This window comes from Abrus precatorius, unplaced genomic scaffold, assembly GCF_003935025.1.
Source record: "Abrus precatorius isolate BTA unplaced genomic scaffold, Abrus_2018 Scaffold5, whole genome shotgun sequence".
In the NCBI taxonomy this organism is placed as follows: domain Eukaryota; kingdom Viridiplantae; phylum Streptophyta; class Magnoliopsida; order Fabales; family Fabaceae; genus Abrus; species Abrus precatorius.
Genome location: NW_020874395.1, coordinates 4,090,558 through 4,111,663, shown reverse-complemented (window position 1 = coordinate 4,111,663; position 21,106 = coordinate 4,090,558). Strand labels below are relative to the sequence as shown.

Below are 21,106 nucleotides of genomic sequence, written 5' to 3'. Positions count from 1 at the left end.
TTTTATTTAGTTTTATTTTATACAATTTTAAGTAATCTTGTTATTTAATGGTAATATTGTAACTCGTCCTCAATGCTTAGCTTCTTGATATTTTCCTAGTGAAAAAACTTTATATAATCAATGTAGAAGAGAGTGTATTTAGTCATTTAGGAAGAGTAGGTTTTTGTGACTTAATCAAATATTCTCTTGGATATGAATTTTAGGTTTTCCATGTTTTTATGATATTTCAATTAGTCTTTATGTTGAACTTATTATTATTATATATATGCTCTTTGATTAGCTTCTCAACTCAAATTGAATAATTCTAATATTTCTTTATCTTTGAATACTCATAGTGCATAAACACTACATCTTCATGCACCTCTAGTTGATATTATTAGAAATTCCAATTCTAACAAGTGGAACCTTTCCTTTTTTTTATATTTTTGGTTGTGTCTGAAACTTTTCCTTTATCAACACTCTTTGAGAAAAAAAAATAATGTCCAGACTAATGTGTTAAGTATCATGTCTTATTGTTAAATATGCAGATATTCTCTCCACCAAATAGTTCTAAATTATAAATATTTTATTAATCTAAAACTATAACTTTTGAATACGAATTAACTCCAATTTAATCCAAATACTTTCAAATAAAGTTATTATTCAACAAAACACAAACAATAATAAAATCTAACTAGACATAATCAAATCTAAAAAAATAAAGCAAAATACAAATAAAACCCCTAAAACAATTCAAATCAAATCAAAATCCTTAAATAATAAGAAGATAATAATCCAACCATTCAGTCACATAATCATCGCTTGACATTTAGCCTCAAAACACTACCGACCATTTCTAGACATCAACCTTTCCAAACAAATAAACAAAGCTTCAACCCCATTCATAATCCCATAACTTGGTTACAAAAATAACTAATACCCCCAATGATGTCCCAAAAAATTACAATGTCACCGTTCAGAAAATTTTCCCCAAATTCATCTCATCCACCCTCTTCAACAAAGCCTTGATGATGTTCTTTCACCTGGACCTGCAACACAGAAAATGGGTGAATCAAATTGGGACAATGAAGGAATGGGATATATCTTTACTTTAAGTAGTTCACTCTTGTGGATGAGTATCAGAAACATTTGACACTCCACTGCAACTGCTACCCACTCTTTTGGATCTCAAGGAGAAAATCTGGGCTAAAACCCTAATCACATTCAGAAATTTTCTGCCAGTAAATTACAATGTCACCGTTCAGAAAATTTTCCCCAAATTCATCTCATCCACCCTCTTCAACAAAGCCTTGATGATGTTCTTTCACCTGGACCTGCAACACAGAAAATGGGTGAATCAAATTGGGATAATGAAGGAATGGGATATATCTTTACTTTAAGTAGTTCACTCTTGTGGATGAGTATCAGAAACATTTGACACTCCACTGCAACTGCTACCCACTCTTTTGGATCTCAAGGAGAAAATCTGGGCTAAAACCCTAATCACATTCAGAAATTTTCCAATCCAACCATGAGACAAACAATGGCTACGAGATGTTCGTGCCAAATCAGACAAAACCACATCAAATTTCTGCCAGTAAATGGATGGAATATATGATGCGGAACCGAATTTTATCAATTGGAAAACTATGATGACCAAATGTGAGCTATTTAAATTAGAGAGATCAAAATTAAAGTAAATTTGTAACTAAACCTACTCTATAGAATCTTTTAAAAAAAAATAAAATTCCGTACACTTCCTTGAAGCCTATAACTATACAAATTACAACTGACTGCACTGGCTTATTACATTGATTAAAGTAAATTTGTAACTAAACCTTTACTTTTATAGAAACTTCTAAAAAAATTCTGTACACTTCCTTGAAGCTTATAACTTTACGAATTACAACTGACTGTAAACTGGCTTATTGCTGTTGGAATCCTATTCAATCAATATATACATGGACCAAATTATCAATGAGCGGTGGGTGCTTTGTTGCTTTCCACAACTGCAGCTCTACACTGCGATTTAGATTGCATTGCAATCTGTTCTGCATGCTTCTTCAGATCCCTGCAAATTTGTCAAAAATATAAAGGAATAAATATTTATAAACAATTTAAGGCAAAATTGACTGTAGGTAGTGAAATGTAAAAGTAACACACTTGCAGCGGGGGATGCGACATTCTGAATCTCTACAATTCCTAGAGTGTGCAGTTATTCCCAGCCATGCCTTCATACAATATTGGCAGCCCCCAGAAACGCGAATAGCGCACCTACTTGCATGAGAGAACAGCTTTTTAATTTTAAGACAGTGAGGGTAAGAGCATGGTTGAGTTCTGGTTGAGTGACATTGCGATGCGTGCAGCATAACTTCCTGTAGTTCCTGTATCTGCATGACAATTACATGGTAAGGCAGCAAGCATGCATATCATCACAAGAATGGAAAATAAAATAATAAAATCCGAAAAAAAGAAAAAGAAAAGAGTAGGTGTGAACAACAATCTAGAAGAAACAAGAGACAGAAACCATAAAGTCTGGGAAAAGGTTCATTCTCGTACCAACTTCTGCTTTGACCCTTTGTTCCCTGAGGGACATTGTGCTCTTGAATAACTTCGACTCAACTTGTGTACATGGCAAATAGCACCTCTCTCCTTATAGCATGAAAAGCAGACAGTGAACTCTGGGCAAATCTCACATTTCCAGTTCCAATGCAATACATTGCGTTTAAAACAGATGCTACATATTGTTCCAACAGTCAGCAGAGTAGGATTCTTTAGATGATAGAGTATCATCATTGAAGAATACTTGGCTCGGCGGAGTGTGTCAAACTGAAACAGTTTCTTTTGGCAAAAGCTCAAAAAGTTCTGCCTATCCTCAAATAACCCATTATCAAGGATGATATCATTCTCCTTAGTATCAAAAAAGCTATCATTCATGAGGACCTGGAAAGTCACACAATTGAAAAATATAAGTTGTTTCATGAAATCGCTAACGAATGAGAAAATTATATGAATTTAGTTTCAAGTTTAGAAAGGCACCTGGCAAAGTGTATGCTTCTCGCCACCAATAGAAATGTGTGAGTCAGCAGTATGGCATCTGAAATATTAATATGAAAAGTAACTGACATAAGACATTTTTGTTTCTTTTCAAAGCAGAAAAGAAGCATGCAACATAGCATAGGGGGAAAAGGATGGGAAAAAGAAAAAAGAGAAGATACCTAGAGAAACATTATAATAAAATTCAATTGACATATCCTACATTTCAGTTCCTTGCGTACCAAATCTTCAACACAACAATCAAAGGGTCGATTATTGGATTGTAACATCGGGAAACAACTAAAATATTACAGCTCCCGTATTACAAGTCAAGTAACTAAGTTTCAATGTCATGAACATTGGATTTTCATTATATGTTCCTGGTAGAAAAAGAATGCTTCATACTTTTGAGAGTTCCCACTAAACATTCTGCTAGCATAATTGGTGCAAAAGAAAAGATTAAATTTCTTAGTGGATCCTTCACAAGGGAAGAGAAAATGAAACTAATCAACTTTCATTAACAAATGATGTATTTAGTCTATATACCAGTGGCAACTTGATGACTAATTTTAATGAGAGATGATATTTATTTAGCCTTTTTTAAAATGACACTTCACACATTTCATACCAGTAGTGAAACTACTAACAGACAAGAATTCAAATTCTTATGTAAACAGCCTCTCTGATTCCAGAAAGCCATCCCAAATCCCCACCAGGTGGGAGCCTCATGCATGGGGTTGCCCTATGAATATATGAACCTATTAATACAAATTACTTGCACCTAGTGATCCATGTAGTTAATCACATCTAGTGAGATAAGGATTTTGTTTTTGTTTTTTTATGTTTGGAAGTGTCTAGGGGAGAAAACGTTGTAACTTGACCAAGTTGTTCAATGAGAGAAAAAAGAATGCAGCAGTGGCACTTCGATAACTATTTACAAGAACGAAGGAGACAAAATCGTGCAAATTGCAAAATACAAAGAAAAGGATCTTGGATCAAAATTCTAATTAAACCAGCACATGAATGACAAAATACCAGGGACAATAGGTAAAACAACAGTTCAAGTAATTGAATTTTAAGCTATCATCACCTTTCACACTCCTGAAATTTCTTGCACTCAGTGCAAAACCATCGCTTCCCTGACCCTATCACTTCATGGCAGTGTATGCATACATAGTGTAAGTGAATCACGATGAAATCTTCCTTGACAGGCAAAATGGTTTGGCCCAGCTAACATACATAGGGGGTAAAAAGAAAAGGAAGAAAGATCAGATAACATCTAAAAATATGAAGAATCAACAAAAATAACTTAAATGCATTTACACAGATATATTCACATTTCAATTATGTATAGAGATATATCACACAGGATGAGATTCATATATGTAAAAAGTAACACTGATAAAATTTGTGACAGAGAAGATCTGCAAACATTTTAAACTACCTATATTGATTCACCAATAAAGAGCTACTATAACAAATGGATGAAGGTGATAGTCAAAGCTGACATACTTTTTGCATTACTAGAATGTTTTTGGCAGTTGCTTTTGAAGGATTTACGTGTCCCATGGCCTTTAAAGTTCTTTTCGATGCTAGTTTCTTCAACATCTTTTCATACTCTCCCCTACTTTCGTGTTCAATTTTCCTGGCTATATCCATAGCAGCACCAGACCAGTAGTCTCCATCAAAGTAAGGCAAACAAGCAGCTGATACTTTGGAGTCACAATCTCCAGTAGGAACAAAGAAATGATCATACATGTCAGTTAAACCAACAACAATATTTTCTTCAGCAGCCTTTCTTAGCATTGAATGATACCTGCATAAATTAAACAAACAATATATATATAATCACTCAATGGTTATATGGCAATGCTGATTTTCCAAAGAATCGATGAAAATACAGAAGCAATTTACTCCTATAACAATACAGAAGTACAATACTAATGAGTTATTGGGATATGGCTGAAGAAATGTATACTGAGGCACATGAAATTCAATACTAACTTCAGGAGAAAAAAAGACAGACCAGTTCCGTAGTTTATCCTTCTTTGGAGTTTTTTGAGTGTCAGGATGACAATATAGTATATAATCTTCCCCCTTTAAAGGTGGACAAGCCCATAGGTAGCAAGTTGTGAAACCTCGTTTCTTGCAAAAATAAAGGTATCCAATCTGATGATAGAAAGAGAAAAATTAAAACATGCATAGAACGAATGGAAGGTTTCAAACATTCAGTGTCCCAGTTAATTGACATAATAAATGAACCCAAGCTGAAATGTGGTCCAAGAAAAACAGAGAGCAATTAACAACAGAATTTATAAGCAACTTACCAATATCTCATGGTAAACGAAGGTACGAAGGGCTTCTCCAGTCGTAGTCTCTCTTTTAGGCCTAAAATACTTCACAGAATCAAGATATGAAATATATACGCTTCCCCGATTTGGGTAGCCACATCCTGAGCCAAACTCCTGGACATACATTCCAAAAAGGCATACATCTACTCCTTCAATCTGCTGAAACAGAAGAATAACCTGAAACAGATGAAACTGCTGTCACCACTTCTGAATAACACAAATGCTGGAGATATCAGGATATACTAGTTATTAATTAAAACTCTTAACTTACTTTTGATGTATAAGAAAACTCAGCAGGGTAATCCTCCTCCGAAAAGATGTCCAGAAATTCTTTCTTCACTTTCAATTGTTTGTCGACACATAGCACTACCCTAACAGAAAGATGTTCTGCAACCAAAACCTAAAAATTTGGAGTCATACAAAGCAAATCAGAAAACATATAATTTTTAAATTAATGTCTGTAAAACTTTAAAGGCTATAGGAAGAAATTGATTATATGAGGATAATATTGTATGTGTGAAAATATGTAAACTGCAGCCTTTTTTCTGGCTGAAGAATAGCTATTTTAATAGAAACTTGTTTCTTAGTACCAGAGCTCCTTTAGGATATATTACTAATTTACTGCTATTTCCAATTTATTGGCTTGCATAAGAATAAGAAAATGTAAAAAGCTAGAAGTTTACACATATGCACACTAATGCTAAAACATAGGCATTCAACCTCTTCAATTGAACAGCATTCTTCATCTTACCTCATCAAGATTCTTATTCCCTTCAACTTTTGCCCAATCTTCTCTCTCTTGCATGAGACGCTTAAAAAGTCTTCTTTCTATATGGTCACTAAGCATGGTGCTTGGCAAGTCTTTAGCACCAAATGCAGCAGTTTTGGGTAAGGGCACATGCATTCCATTTTCAATTTCCTTTAAGCGACAAATAGGGCATATATACTCAGCACTTTGGTCAAAATCTCTTTCAACATTATAGAGGGCACATATCTGATGCTGCCAGCTTTTGCATGTATTACATTGAACCCACTGGAAGAAGCAGCAGTCATAAAAAGTGAGTTTAAAATGCTCTATATGCAGCTGAATTATAGTAGAGTAGTCGTTAAACTTACCGGTTCATCTGATGGTTCACTATTTGTCTTTTTATCAAGAAGTGACTTGGAAACAGATGTCCCATTGAATGTGATGTGCCCTCCTCGAGAATTTCTATAGCACACAGTGCAAAAGCAATGTTGTGTATCAGATTCTTCTGCTCTGCTACAGTAATAGTTTGCATTTTGCTTGATGCGGGTGTTACAACATAAGCAATAAATTGGCATTAGGGCAAAATAAAGCTGTCCCATTTCACATAATTGGCATATGTAAGCAGCATTTTCTGATTCTTCATCTGTTCGACTCTGTTAAAGGAAGCATCAATTTGTACATGCTTAGAAAAATTCAAAAGCAAACTTATAAAATATAGACATGCACATGTACAAGGTATAAGCCCATCATTTGCCTATGGAGTTGGTCCTTAATATAATTCAATTTTGTTTTGGGCAGAATATTTTTAGTCCCACAAATTAGGTTAAATTTGATTCTAGTTCTCCAAATATTTCATTACATAATAGAATATTATCTGAAGTCTTTCTTCTCTCTATTCTTTCTTCTCTCTATTCTATCCAGTAGGCATGCTTTTATAAAATTAGCATCACATTATAAGAATGTAACCTTAATGGTGAATAGGAACAGAAGAAATTACAAAAAAATTAAATATAAAGAAAGTTTAATAAAGGTTATACAATCATTACTAACGTACATAGATATAGAATCCCAGATTGCCAATAGACCTGAAAACACACACATATATATACAAATTATTGTAAAAACAAAGCATGTCAGAAAGAAAAATTATGGTGAAGTAGGTGCATAGCAGTCTAAACTATTCCGTTACAAAAAATTAAATCCTTGTTAATATTACAGAGTAATTTGTGCAGTTTTAAAAGCAAATAGAAAACAATCACAATGAAGATTTCAATGCTAAAGATACTCATAAAAATACCTAAACAGATCAAGACAAAGGAAAACAGTGGAAGATGGTGTACTAACCTGAACAAACTGCCTTCTTAGACTCATAATGTGATCCATTAATTGATTACTTGTGAAAAAATCTGTTAAGGAAACAGTATCAACCGTTGGATTCGAGGACCTTGTTTCCTTCTCTTGATCAGCTTTTGGGTCAATGATTTTCTTTGTAGCATTTACCCCAGCCTTGTCGAACCTGGTTCTACCTTGTATGTCCTCTATATCTGCAGGCCAAAGTTCTTTGCAGAGAGAATGCATATTGGAATTGGATCCAACAAAAGTTTCTTGTAAGTTGTTGTTGGCTTTCACATCATGGCTTTTGAGGTCTAATTCCTCTGATATATGATCAGCTTCTAAGCCTTTAGAGATAACTGTTTCCATCTTAAAAGTCTGCCCAACTGTATCATCAATCACATTGTCCTCTATATTTGCAGGCGGTTCTTTGCAGAGAGTATGCATATTGGAATTGGATCCAACAACATTTTCTTTTAAGTTGCTGTTGGCTTTTGCATCATGGCTTTTGAGGTCTAGTTCCTCTGATATATGATCAGCTCCTAAGCCTTTAGAGATAACTATTTCCATCTTAAAAGTCTGCCCAACTGTATCATCAATCACACTGTCCTCTATATCTGCAGGCAGTTCTTTGCAGAGAGTATGCATATTGGAATTGGATCCAACAACATTTTCTTCTAAGTTGTTGTTGTCTTTTGCATCATGAATTTTGAGGTCTAGTTCCTCTGATATATGATCAGCTTCTAAGCCTTTAGAGATAACTGTTTCTATCTTAAAAGTCTGCCCAACTGTATCATCAATCACACTGTCCTCTACATCTGCAAGCAGTTCTTTGCAGAGAGTATGCATATTGGAATTGGATCCAACATTTTCTTCTAAGTTGTTGTTGGCTTTTGCATCATGGCTTTTGAGGTCTAGTTCCTCTGATATATGATCAGCTTCTAAGCCTTTAGAGATAACTGTTTCCATCTTAAAAGTCTGCCCAACTGTATCATCAATCACACTGTTCTTTGTGTCAATGTTGCTTATAGAATCAAGCATTGGATTTGTAAATTGTTCCACATTACACTCTGTAACTTCAGAATAGATAGAAGAGAGAGAAGATTCCTGGTGCTGCTGAAATTCTGAAAGTACTTCAAAAGAATGAGGTTGAACCATCTTCGGAGTCAATTGATCAGAAAGTGCATTATTAATTAAAGAGACATCAAAAGCATACTCCATTTTTTGTCTTTTGGTAGTTGGTAGCATGGCTTTAGAACCAACAGAAGGGGCATCATTTTCTCTCGCAACAGAACCTATGGTTACACTGTTTGGAAATTCAGATTGACGCTCCAGAATATCAGTACCGCCCAATTTCCAGGAGTAACATATATGACAATCATCACGTCGACAACCATCAAAATGTAATAACAGCTTGCTATACTGTTCACAAGCGCATGTCCCTTTGCAACAAACTGCTGAATGCAAATATTTCAAAACATTAGCCTGTGAAACACTGTTTAGATTCTTGTGAAAATATGCAAGCAGGATCCTCTGTGTAACTGGGACTTGGGAACTACTATAAGAATTCATATTAGCAGATCCATCTAAACCATAAAGATATGCTGAACTTTCTGAAGTGAACTGTTCATTCCCATTAAGAAGTATTTTAAAACACTGAGGCTGTTTCAAAGATTTCTGTCCCAACATTTGACAGGAATGTTCACCTTGATTGACAAAGCATGAACTAGGATGGGTCATATAAATGTTACCACGAAGCTCATATGGCTGTATAGAATGATTGAGACTCTGTTGAATATCAAGCTTCTGGTGTTGGTATTGCCTTGTATCCCCAAGGCTGCTCAATCCAGGAAGAAGATTGGAAACTTCTGAAACTTCCCTTGAGGCATGTTGAGGGGTCAGCAACTTTGAGGATTCAAAATTTCCCATCATATTAAGAAAAGCCATTGAGTCATCTTTTTGCATAGTCCCTGAACAATCTCTATATTTTATCATCTGCATCTCCACTGCCAAAGTAGTTAATTAAATGGTAAACAATACATTATATATAATAACAATAGTTCAAGCAAAAAAGAGATAAGGAAAAACAAAATTAAAAACAAAAATCAGAAGTGCACATATATGGGGATTGAAACTTGAGACAGCACAAGACTCATTAAACATACCATTGTCTGCCTGTTGCTGAGGAAAATAGGAACTAATTGACTTGGAGCTAGCTTCCAGATTCCTTCCCCCACCAGATACAGAGAAGTTAGAAAGCATTTCCTTATCAGTGCATGCAGGGATTGATGAACAGGCATGAGGTGAAAAAACCGGTTGATGAGATAGCCCTCCTTTTGGTAAGCCAGATTTATTATCTACAGCCACTGCAAAATCAGTGGCCCCAGTGATAGGACCAGCCACTTGACGAGAAGCAGGTTCCAGTAGAGTTCCGTTAGACCATGCATGCAATAACACAGAAGAGGGCATTGCGTTAGATGTGTTAGTAATAGAGCTATCTGCTTGTTGACTGTATTTAGTTGCATGCAACTTATTGAGTGGAGTTTCCAATCGCTTTATCAATGTCTCCAGGTTCATATACTCCTCCTGCCAAATATGTAGAAAGAAAAATCATCAATAAATAGCCAGGATGCTTACCTAACTAGATAGAACTTGCATTTGATCCTCCTATTGCCTTTTTAACAAATGAAAACCCCATATTCTCAGACACAATTCAAAAAACAACCTTTGAAGCAGCATCAATAAATAGCCAGTTTTCCAGAATATTTGCAATATCATATGCTTGCTGCTCTTGCTCATAATGGATTCCGGAACTGAAAATTGCAAAACTGATATAAAATTTAGTTAGTCTCAACTCAATGACAATCTTATGTTGAAGAAAATGCCATCACTATTGATTTCAGCATCTTTGTATCATGCAGGGATAAAAGTTATACAAGTTCAAGTTAATATCAAAACTCATATCACTTACATTTTATTTCTAATCAAATAACGGAAGTGGATGACTCCAGGTTGCTTACGCCAGTCTGTGGAGACTCCTACTTGATTTCTTATACATTGATGGCTTAAATCAAAACCACTTTGCTGAGGAAGGTCACAGAAAAATGGCAAAGAATTTCCTTGCATTTGTCTGCAGGTATTCCCAAGATTAGAAGCCTTGGCATGCATCTTCTTACTTTATCAGAAACTATCCTTCTGCAGGCACTATAAGCCGCTAGAAATTATTAATGTGTTAGTTAGAGAAAATGTATTACATGTTCTTGATATGATATCTTAACCCAGAATACGAAAGCAGGATTATCAAAAATTTAAACAAGCTCATAATTAAGTTTACACACTCAAAAACCAATGTGAATAGCAATTAAAATAATTTAAAATTCAAAATTTAACGAAGAAGCCATATCCATCTTGAAACGGCATAAAAACAAAACAGACACAAAATTGGATTATCAAAAGTCAAAATTTTAGAAAGAAAAACTCATGATTCAAGTTCAACACATGATAAAATCTAAGATGACTGCCTAATGTATATGGCACCCCTTCAATAATTCAGCATCGAAAGTCATTATGTAATTTTGAATCACCCTCAAGGGACATATTTAAAAATTATTATTAGCGTTTCAATTTTAAAGAAGAAAATTTTTCGTGGTTCCAAACATTCTTGCAGTGGTAAGTAGTAGTCCCATACGGGCAGTAAGGAAGAAATATGCTTTTCACACTTCTTTTTCTACATTAAAAGAATGAATGTTTTTTTTTATCAATTGCCTCTAGTTTAGATTAAGATTGCATAGTCATGAAATGAAGTAGTAGATTAAATCCATCGTAAGTAAATTCAAAAGGATGAAGCTTGTTACTAAGATTCCAACAAGTATAAGAGAAAAATATCGTTGAGACACACAAGTCAGAAGCATGGTTATGACGATTGGGTAACATCTATCACGAGGACATAGATACACATCAGACATGTGGATTGGGGTCTAACAATAAAACTATATATATCCATGCCGGACAAATTGAAACTTTTCTTGACAGAAAATTGTTGTATGGTGACAGTCAGAATGCCAGTTCGTACTCGACAATTTAGAGTTCCTACTGTTTGCTACTTTGCCCTAGTTAGGCAATGACACGAAATTACAAGCTATTTTGTATATTTTTCAACTGATGGAACTAGCAGTTTCTTATGAGTATATTAAGATGATAGGAAATTATAAGAGGTTACAGTTAAAGCAGCGGAAATAATACCTCAAATCTTGTAACGATTCAGAGGAGTAATAACAAAAAAAAAATAGGCACCAAGATTTTTAATAATAAATTTTTATTTCAATTTAAGAAAAGTATAATAAATGTTATAATTTTGAATAAAAAATTATTATTTTTAAATATTTAAAATAGAAAGATATTTAACAAAATCGATTAAAGTACACTCCGCGGGGCCAGATTATTAATACTCAATTATACAACCATAGATAAAGTTACCTGCGTCTAAGTTACAAAAAGAAAACTAAAAGAGCAAGCAACACTGATTTACGTTCAAGATTCACTAAATTCGCAGAAAAAGAAACCGCTTAATTAGGTTAAAAATTCGAAGATTTTATTTTAAAAATACGACAACGATTGGTATTAAATTTATGAGACATGAATTAATTGAACTCGTTTATCATTCACTTGATCAATCAAACAAGCACCATCGTGAAAATCAATCAATTAATTACCCAATTAACTGCGAAGCTTAAATCAAGAAGCGCGATCGAAGCTAATTGAATATGGATTAGGGTTTGGGAAGAACAATAAAGACTCAATCAAACAGTAAAATTGGTGAGCACGAAACCCCAACCAAATAAACAAATGATAAACCCTAACAGTGAAAGAGAGAGAAAGAACCTGTGAAGTGAGGTTGCTTTTTGTTTGCTTGCGTCTTTTTCTGTGATTCTGTCTCTGTCACGAGGTACGGAACTCAGGGTTGTGGGTGGTGGTGGGCCAATATGTTTATATTCTGTCTCTGCTATATTTGTAAATAATTACTTATTTAGGTCAATGCTTCCGCTTCGTCAAATGTTTTCGCTTTTAAATTTTGAATTCTTATCATCCCATGATGTTGCAGATTTTATTATTATCAACTTAGGATTTTGTTTCTCATATTATCTTTACAATCGCAGTAATCCAAATCCAAAGACTTTCAAAAAGTACTTTTTCTTTTAAATATTTTCACGTTTCTTAAATCAAGATATTTGTTCACTTATTTATTAATTTAGAGTTTTAAGATATTCTTTTCTTCTGACTTTTTAGGTTTTTAAATATATAAAACTGATGATTTGTGTGATAATTTTTATTTAAATATTTAAAATGATAATATGTTATTTCTATACTTTATTTTATTTTATCATTATATTTATTGTTATTGCAAATAATTTGTGTGAATAATTTTTATGAAAAATCACAAATTTAGTTTCATAAAAATAAACTAAGATAATTATTATTATTATTTTGGAGTAGTTATGTGATAACATAAATCTTAAGTGAAAGTGGATTCATTTATTTTTCAATATACACAATGATAAGTTAATGTTAACTGAGTAGTAGATTTATCTTATTTTGATAGTTTGTTGTGTAGGTACACTGCTAAATTAAGAGTGAGTTTTTTCTAAAATAAAAAAAATTAAATAATTATTTTCCAACTTAAATTAATCTTTTTGAAATTTAAACTATTTTTCAAGCTCAGATATTTTTTTAAAGAAAAGTTCTTTTCAAAATTTAAGATGAAAAATTAAATCAATTTTTTTTTATGTGTGTGTAAGAGAGATTAATATATTTTTAATGTTGAATTGGGATTAACTAAGATAAAAATAAAGCATTATACCTGTTATGAGACATACAATGCATTATAAACATATGATAATTACATAACTTTGATTTTTCTATTGCATGTGATAATAAGAGCGAAAATTGAATCCATGAGTTAAAAATATTTTATAATTTTTTTCTTAATTCTAAAACATCAATTTTAAACACTTTTTTTTTTAATCTAATTTTAAATTTTTAAAAGACTAAAAAATAATTTAAAATTTTTCTTCTTTCTAAAAAAGAAAAATAAAATTGTTACTTTTTCTTAATTTTATTAGAAAATTAAAGTATCAAATAACTTTTTAAATTTATTTCTTTTACCCAAAAATAAAAAAGAATATTACTTTTATAAATAATTTATTCCTCCAATTGAAATTAAAAAAAAATTCTAAAATTATATTTCTTTACTTAAAAAAATAAAAAAACTAATTTTTTTAAATTATAAAATTTAGAATAAGACAAATAAGATAAGAATAAATTTATAAATGGAAAAAATTATGAATTATTATTTTAGAGTAAATCCAACATTTATTCAATCGTTTTCAGTTCTTTTGTTGTCTTCTATTTTTTTTTAAAATTATTTTCATCGTGATCCCAATTGTAACATTATTTATTTCATATAAATTAATAATTAAAATGATAATTTAATTTTAAATTTTTATTTTTATTTAGTAATTTTTGCAAATATTTATCCGTTATTATATTTTAGGTATATGTTCATAATTATATATTTTTAATTTTTTTGAATAAACGATCTATCTGTAGTAATGTGTATCCTTGAAAAATTCATGGAAAAAAATAGAGTCTCTGATGTTAGCAACGCTGTTATATTTATAATTACTTATTTAGGTCAAATGCTAGCATGAACCAACAACACGGGAGTCTCAATCAAACGCGCGTTTTCGTCCGCGTTTTGTCAAACTTTTCATTTTTAAAGTTGAATTCTTATCATCCCATGTTCTTGGCGTGTAATTTTATTATTATCCATTTTCACATTTCAGTTGAAGTATGACAAAGTGTGTTAAACGAATATGATATTTTTGTCACTCATTTATTTTGTGTTTTAAGATAACCTTTTCTTCTAACTTACCTGCTAGGATAACTTTTTAGAGGTTTTAAAATTTTTAACTTTTTAAGTTGAATTTAAATATTTAAAAATGAAATTTTGTTATTTAAGGATATTTATTTTAAATTTTAAATGTTTAATGTTCATTTTAAAACTACCTAGAATTGTTATAACTTAATTCCACAACTTAATAATCTTAATCAGTTCAATAAATATTATCTTTTATTAAAAATACTTATTATAAACTAGTAAATATATCTTTGTGTTGTACGAGTTTGTTTTATTTTTATTAAATTAATTTATTTTAAAATATAAAATATATAATTTAAATATAAAAATATATAAATATAATAAAAAATTTATTATATTAAATATAAATAATTGAGGAAGATTATGAAATACTTCCTTATATACAATATTTTTTGTATATCCTATATATTTGTCATCCTCTTCAATAATAAGGATTTTTATTCCTTTTGCTAACATTATTCTAGGCAATGCAACATATAATTGACCATAACTAAATACAGGTTTTGACAAATATAATCCAACATAATTTAACGATTGTCCTTGACTTTTGTTTATTGTCATTGTATAACATACTTTTATTGGAAATTGTTTTCTTCTTAAAAGGAATGGCCACTTGGAGTCACTTGCTGTTAAAACTATCCGCGGAATAAGTATTTTAGCACAAATGTTGCTTCCTGTAATTATTTTTGCTTCAATTATCCACTCTCCTAAACGTATGATAAGAAGTCTTGTTCCATTACACATTCCTAATGCTGGATTGATGTTCCTAAGTAGCATAATTGACATTCCTTCTTTAAGTTGCAAGCAATGGGGAGGAAATCCATTGAAATTTAAAGTATTCAAGAATTCTACGGGATACATAAGCTCTTGCTCAATTATTTTATCAGTTGCTTTGTCAATCTTGTCAGAGCTTCTGTAATACTTTATTGATCCTTCAACCATGTTTATGATATAATTATTAATATCATCAACAATATCATTTAAAGGAGTAAGTATGACCCTCTCTTGAAGGTATTTTTCATCTCGCATTTGTTGTTGAAAATTTGGATATGTGCTTTCAAAAATTTGCTTGAGTGAATCCTCCATTGGCTTAAGTAGATGTTGGCTTGGAATTTTTATCCACATAGGAATGTCTTCTCCTTCTTTCCTATATATTGGTATGTTTCCATCTCCAACTTGTATGAGCCATTTATTAAATTCATGTGCCAAGGAATTTTCCTGACTTGAAGAGGAGTTGTTGAAAATTCTCATACTTCTAGACAACATATGAATTTTGCAATGATCCCACAAATACGACTTATTAATGCATGCTTGAACTATGTCTTGTCGTCGTCCTTTTGGTATTACGGGTAATATTTATCTAAAATCTCCTCTAAGAAGTATTATTTTTCCTTCAAATGGCTTAGACGTACTGTTAAGATATTTATAACCCACAATATCTTTGAGGGACCTATCAAGAGCCTCAAAAACCAATCTATTTATCATTGGTGCTTCATCCCAAACAATGAGATCTGTTTGAATTATTAACTGAGCAAGCTGAGTATTTTGTTTGATTGAACATGTGCTCTCTTCAAAAAGATCTAATGGTATTTGAAATCTACTGTGAGCTGTTCTACCACCGGAAGCAATAATGATGCAATACCTATAAAATTTTAAAGTAAGAATAAATGAAACATAAATAAAATCATGTATATAATAGTTTATAAAAGTATTCGTTAAAATGTAAGAAATATTAATTTTTAATAGATGTTTTTATAATTTTTATGACAAATAGAAAATAATTTTGATGATGCTAATACTAAAATTTAGAATTTCTATGTGTGTAATATTAATAAAATAATATTTTTGTCTTATTTTATTTAATAAAAGAATATTTTATAAGTTTTATAGATAATGTATTTTTTTATTGTAAGTATTAATAAAAAATTTAATTTATATTAATATAATAAAACAAAAAATTAGATTTGAAATTTTAATTAGATTTGAAATTTTTATATTTGTAAATTTTAAAATTTGAAAAATAAAAATAAAATACTACATGTGTAAGTACAAAAGTTAATAATAAAAATATATAATTAATATGAGAAATATAATAAAAATTATTAAATATGAGAAATATATAATTAATAAAAATATAAAATCAAATATAAGGAAGTGGTTAAGTACCCGAAGATGCAACAGCAAGTACTATTTTTTTCTCACTCCTTAGTTTAGAAATGATAGTCTTGTAAAGAAAAGTTTTTCCAGTTCCTCCGTGGCCATACACAAAATAAAGTCCACCTACATTAGCAGATATTGCATTAGTAACTTCATTGTATATTTGTCTTTGTTGGTCATCCAGTAATGGGTAGCATCTCTGGTGTTCCAATTTCAACTCTTCAATATTATAATCAAGTTCCTCTCTAATCAGTCTATTGTCCATCACTTCTACTGCTGATTTATCGTGTAAAGACATTCCATTGAAGTCGGAGAGGACCTTTCCATTTCTCATCAATATCTTGTCAATTTCAATTAAACAATAAGTTTGGATCTGTTATTTTGTGAGTTCCAAACCAAAGTGATGAAATAACCTTCTTTTTTTTTATAAAGAATATCATCAGATAGTGTCTGCCAATTGTTATCCCATAGTTTCTTAACATTTATAACCTCATCAAAAAGAAGAATTGTAACAAATAATTCTCTTAACTGAGAAGGTAAGGCCCAATGACTTGCTTCATTTAATGCATCATTCCACTCTTTATTATTATTTAGAAGGCCAAGAGCATAGCATGCTTCTTTGAAAGTTTTATGTGTCACTCTACTAACTGTCCTGATTTCTTCGTAACTTTTTGGTCCTTGAACAATATTTAACAAAATTCTTAAGTAATATCTTTCACCAGATTTTGGATGAGCATAATAAATTCTTCCAATTGTTCTTCCAGTCTGCCTTTGTTTCCATTTTTTGTTTCTATCATCCCAAACAATTTGTAGGAAAGCCACAATATGTTAGCATGCATGCTTCAGAATTTATATAATTCATTTTCATTCATTCTGTAAACATGGTTTGTTCTATTCTTTCTCTTCTTATAACTGTTGGCAAATGTCCTGAATCTTGTAGAGTAACTGAATTTTCTCTTGGTAAATGGAAGATCAATCTCATAACAGCTGGACTTCTATAATGTATATCAAAGTTAAAAATTCTCCAACTTGCTTCACATGCTGACAAATATCTGAAATATGAGCAATAATTATAATATTTATAAATTCATAAAAGTTTGAGTATATAAAAAAGAAAAAATATGTTCAATGTTGTTTAAAAATAAAAAAAAAAAATATAACACTTAATATCAAAGTCAATATGAAATTTAATTAATAAAATTGACTAAAAATTTATACGTATAACAACTACTATTATTTATTTAGTAATACTTATTTATAAAAATTATATATGATTTTGTACACTTAATAAATATACAATAAGTAATAAATATATAGTTTAATAATATTATTTAATTATAATTATAGAATATTATTTTTATATATAAAAAATATTAGTAATTATTTATTAAATTGTCATTCGTAATAGTTTATTATTATCATTATTAAAATTATATAAGCATAAATTCTAATAAACTTTCTTTAAATATAATTCAAAGATAATAAATATGAATCAATTATAATTTCAATTGTTACATTATGTAAAATATTATAAATAATTTTAATAAATTGTAATCTAATGCAATTTATAGCAAATTTGTTTATGTAATATATTCTATAGTAAATTTAAATATTTTAAATCTTAATAATTATAAATTCATTATAAATACCTAAAATAATATATAAATATATGGTATCAGAGAAATTAGAATAAAAAAAGAATATATAATGATTTTAACTAAATGGTTAATTAAATTAATTTATTTATAAAATTACATACCTGTAATCTAAATAAGTTTTGATCTCATCAATTACCATGATTGCTCTATTTGGACCTTTGTGGAGATATTTGAAGAAATATTTTATAACCTTAGACTTATTGCACTATTCAATATTTAGATTTGCCTGAAATGTGAGTAATAAATCTAAATTATATTATCTAAGTTGATATCTCATTTTTTGACATGTCTGTCATCATCCCGTCTTCTATAAGTAGAAAAACCATCCATATCTATGGTTGTTTCATCCGTAAACTTTTTAGGATAATTTCTGTTGCAAAGGCCATCAACCATGCAAAGTGCCTTTTCATTGGTAGTTCCACATGGTCCATGTATCATGAATTATGAAACAACATTGAATCCAACTGGATCATCATCCACTTGAGATGGTAATTCTGCTGATATTATTTTATCTATGTCTTGTGGCGTTGGATATTTATTATTTTGGTGAAGCCATATTAGGATATGAGTATGTGATAGACCTCTTTTTTGGAACTCAATGGTGTATATAGCTAAAAGAAGGAACAAATATAATAAATAATTAGTAAGAATAAGATTAAATTTATAAATTAAAAAATTAGTATAATACTTTTCTTTACCTGATATAACTTGACCAAAGTACTGTCTATCCACTACGTGTTTCATTAGTTGATCAAGTTTCATCTTGAAAACTCTTGTTTTAACATCTGGCCTATCATTAGCTGGTTGTCCTGAAATTTGATCAAGCATATACTGAATCTCGGGCCACTTTGGATTGGCAATAAAAGTGATAAAAATATCAGGATTTCCAAATGTTCTACATATGGCCATTGCATCTTGATAGTTTTGGACCATATATCGTGGACCACCTATGAATGAAGAAGGCAATACAATTCTTTTTCCAGCAGCAGCAGCTATTGTATCCCCACAAACAATTGCATCACAAACATTTTTGTACAACTCTGTGCGTAAAATTGTTTGATTTTGCCTAATCCATCGTAGCCGATCTTCTTCTATGGTTGTATATGCATCAACAATATATTATTGGAATATCTAACCAGCAGAAATAAGAGTCTTTGCTTCAAAGTTTCTTTGTTGTATTCGATATGCATAGTATTCTCTCATTGTCAAATTGTTTCTTTTTGTTCTATTTTTTCCATCATTAAAAGAATATTGAATGTCTAAGTGAAATCTATCCTCACCATATGGAAATAATAATGGATATTGCATTGACATGAAAGAAGGATGCAACTCTGATATTCTTTGTTACCCATTTGTTTGATGCTCTATTATTATATCTCTCCTTCCATTAGATTGGCCAAAATCTCCAACAATAAGTGCAGCAATTTCAGCTGAGGTCGGTTTGTTATACTGTTGAGATTCTCTTGATCTTATACCAAGCAACTTGATTCGTACATTTTTATCATCAGATGAAGATAATTTATCTCTTGCCATTTTAAACACCTATGCAATAGGATTATGCATGTCCAACATATCCTTCAAACTTTGAACAATAGTTTTGTCAAGATTTTCTCCATTATTAAAGGAATGTAATCTATTTTGGACTTCATTTTTTGTATCATATACAGAAGTTGTGAGAATTTTGGTTGTTAACCTTATTCTAGTATGAGTGCTCCAATCCTGTGATAATTTTGACTACTAATTCTAAAAACATATGGCTCTGGTCTTAAATTTATTTTGTTGTCAATTTTTGCTCCCATTGATGTAAAAGCTAAAATAGAATTATATGCTCCCATTGATGACCACCTTCATAATTAAGAAGATTTTTAAAGCATCTAGTGGTTCTTGAAGGATTGATAATTGAACTTTTCCTTGTTGACAACAAAGAGAAAACTTAGGCTTTTTTGGTTGTCATGATTTATTCGCTTTTTCTGTATACCACATAGAACTACGCAATATTCACATGTGTAACTTGAGTATCCTAAATTCATATATTTTGAATGATCACCTACAGTTTTAAAAAAATTATTAATAAATAAGAAAGCATATTTTTAATTTATGATTTCTATGATATAATATTCACAGGTGTAACTTGAGTATCCTAAATTCATATATTTTGAATGATCACCTACAGTTTTAAAAAAATTATTAATAAATAAGAAAGCATATTTTTAATTTATGATTTCTATGATATAATATTAATTATAAGAGCAGTTATGAAGAACTTTATATGTGTATAATAAATATATATTAATAAATAAATAAGCAAATATCACTACAGTTTATAATATTAATACTAATACATGCATGAATAATTTTATTATAATTAATCTCTAATTAAAATAAAGAATTAAAATAAATTTTAAATATGAAATAATTTTAAATAATTATTTGTCAATGTAATAATAATAGAATTAATAAAATTATGATAATATTTATTTAGATAATAATAAAACTAATAATATGTTGTATCTTAAAAAAGCTAATAAATAAATAAGTAAATTTTTAATATATATATATATATTGTCATACATATTATTATTTATTTTAAAATATACTATAATAAATAAATTTCATATGGTAATAATTGTAATAAATTTTAAAAGATAAATAAATAAATACCAACTTACTTAATTTTTTTTAAAAATTCTTTAAATTAATTAAAAAATTTAATGATGATATTAACAAATATTTTATTTTATAAATAAATAATTATTACTATCATAATTTTATTAAAATTGATAATAATAAAAATTTCAGTATAAATAAAAAAAAAATTAATATGGTATTGTATACAAATTAAAATATATTCTTTTTTTTATTGTTATATAAATAAATTTATTTACAAACAATATCATACATATTGGAA

The 21,106-nt window shown here is 30.1% G+C and overlaps 1 protein-coding gene and 1 pseudogene across 1 annotated transcript; both read right to left on the bottom strand.

Moving 5' to 3' along the window:
- Positions 1-1,638: 1,638 nt before the first annotated feature.
- On the bottom strand, positions 1,639-11,020 carry LOC113866525. Its single transcript, XM_027501354.1, has 15 exons — positions 10,418-11,020; positions 10,172-10,274; positions 9,612-10,032; positions 7,459-9,452; positions 6,483-6,767; positions 6,118-6,399; positions 5,638-5,766; positions 5,343-5,543; positions 5,042-5,184; positions 4,528-4,831; positions 4,106-4,245; positions 3,019-3,076; positions 2,539-2,922; positions 2,143-2,369; positions 1,639-2,050 (listed from the first exon to the last, which is right to left on the bottom strand). Exons 1-15 carry the CDS (start codon positions 10,612-10,614, stop codon positions 1,954-1,956), a joined length of 4,965 nt encoding a protein of 1,654 aa, XP_027357155.1. The 5' UTR covers positions 10,615-11,020; the 3' UTR covers positions 1,639-1,953.
- Positions 11,021-13,297: 2,277 nt separating this feature from the next.
- LOC113866524 lies at positions 13,298-20,228 on the bottom strand (annotated as a pseudogene).
- Between the last annotated feature and the right edge of the window lie 878 nt (positions 20,229-21,106).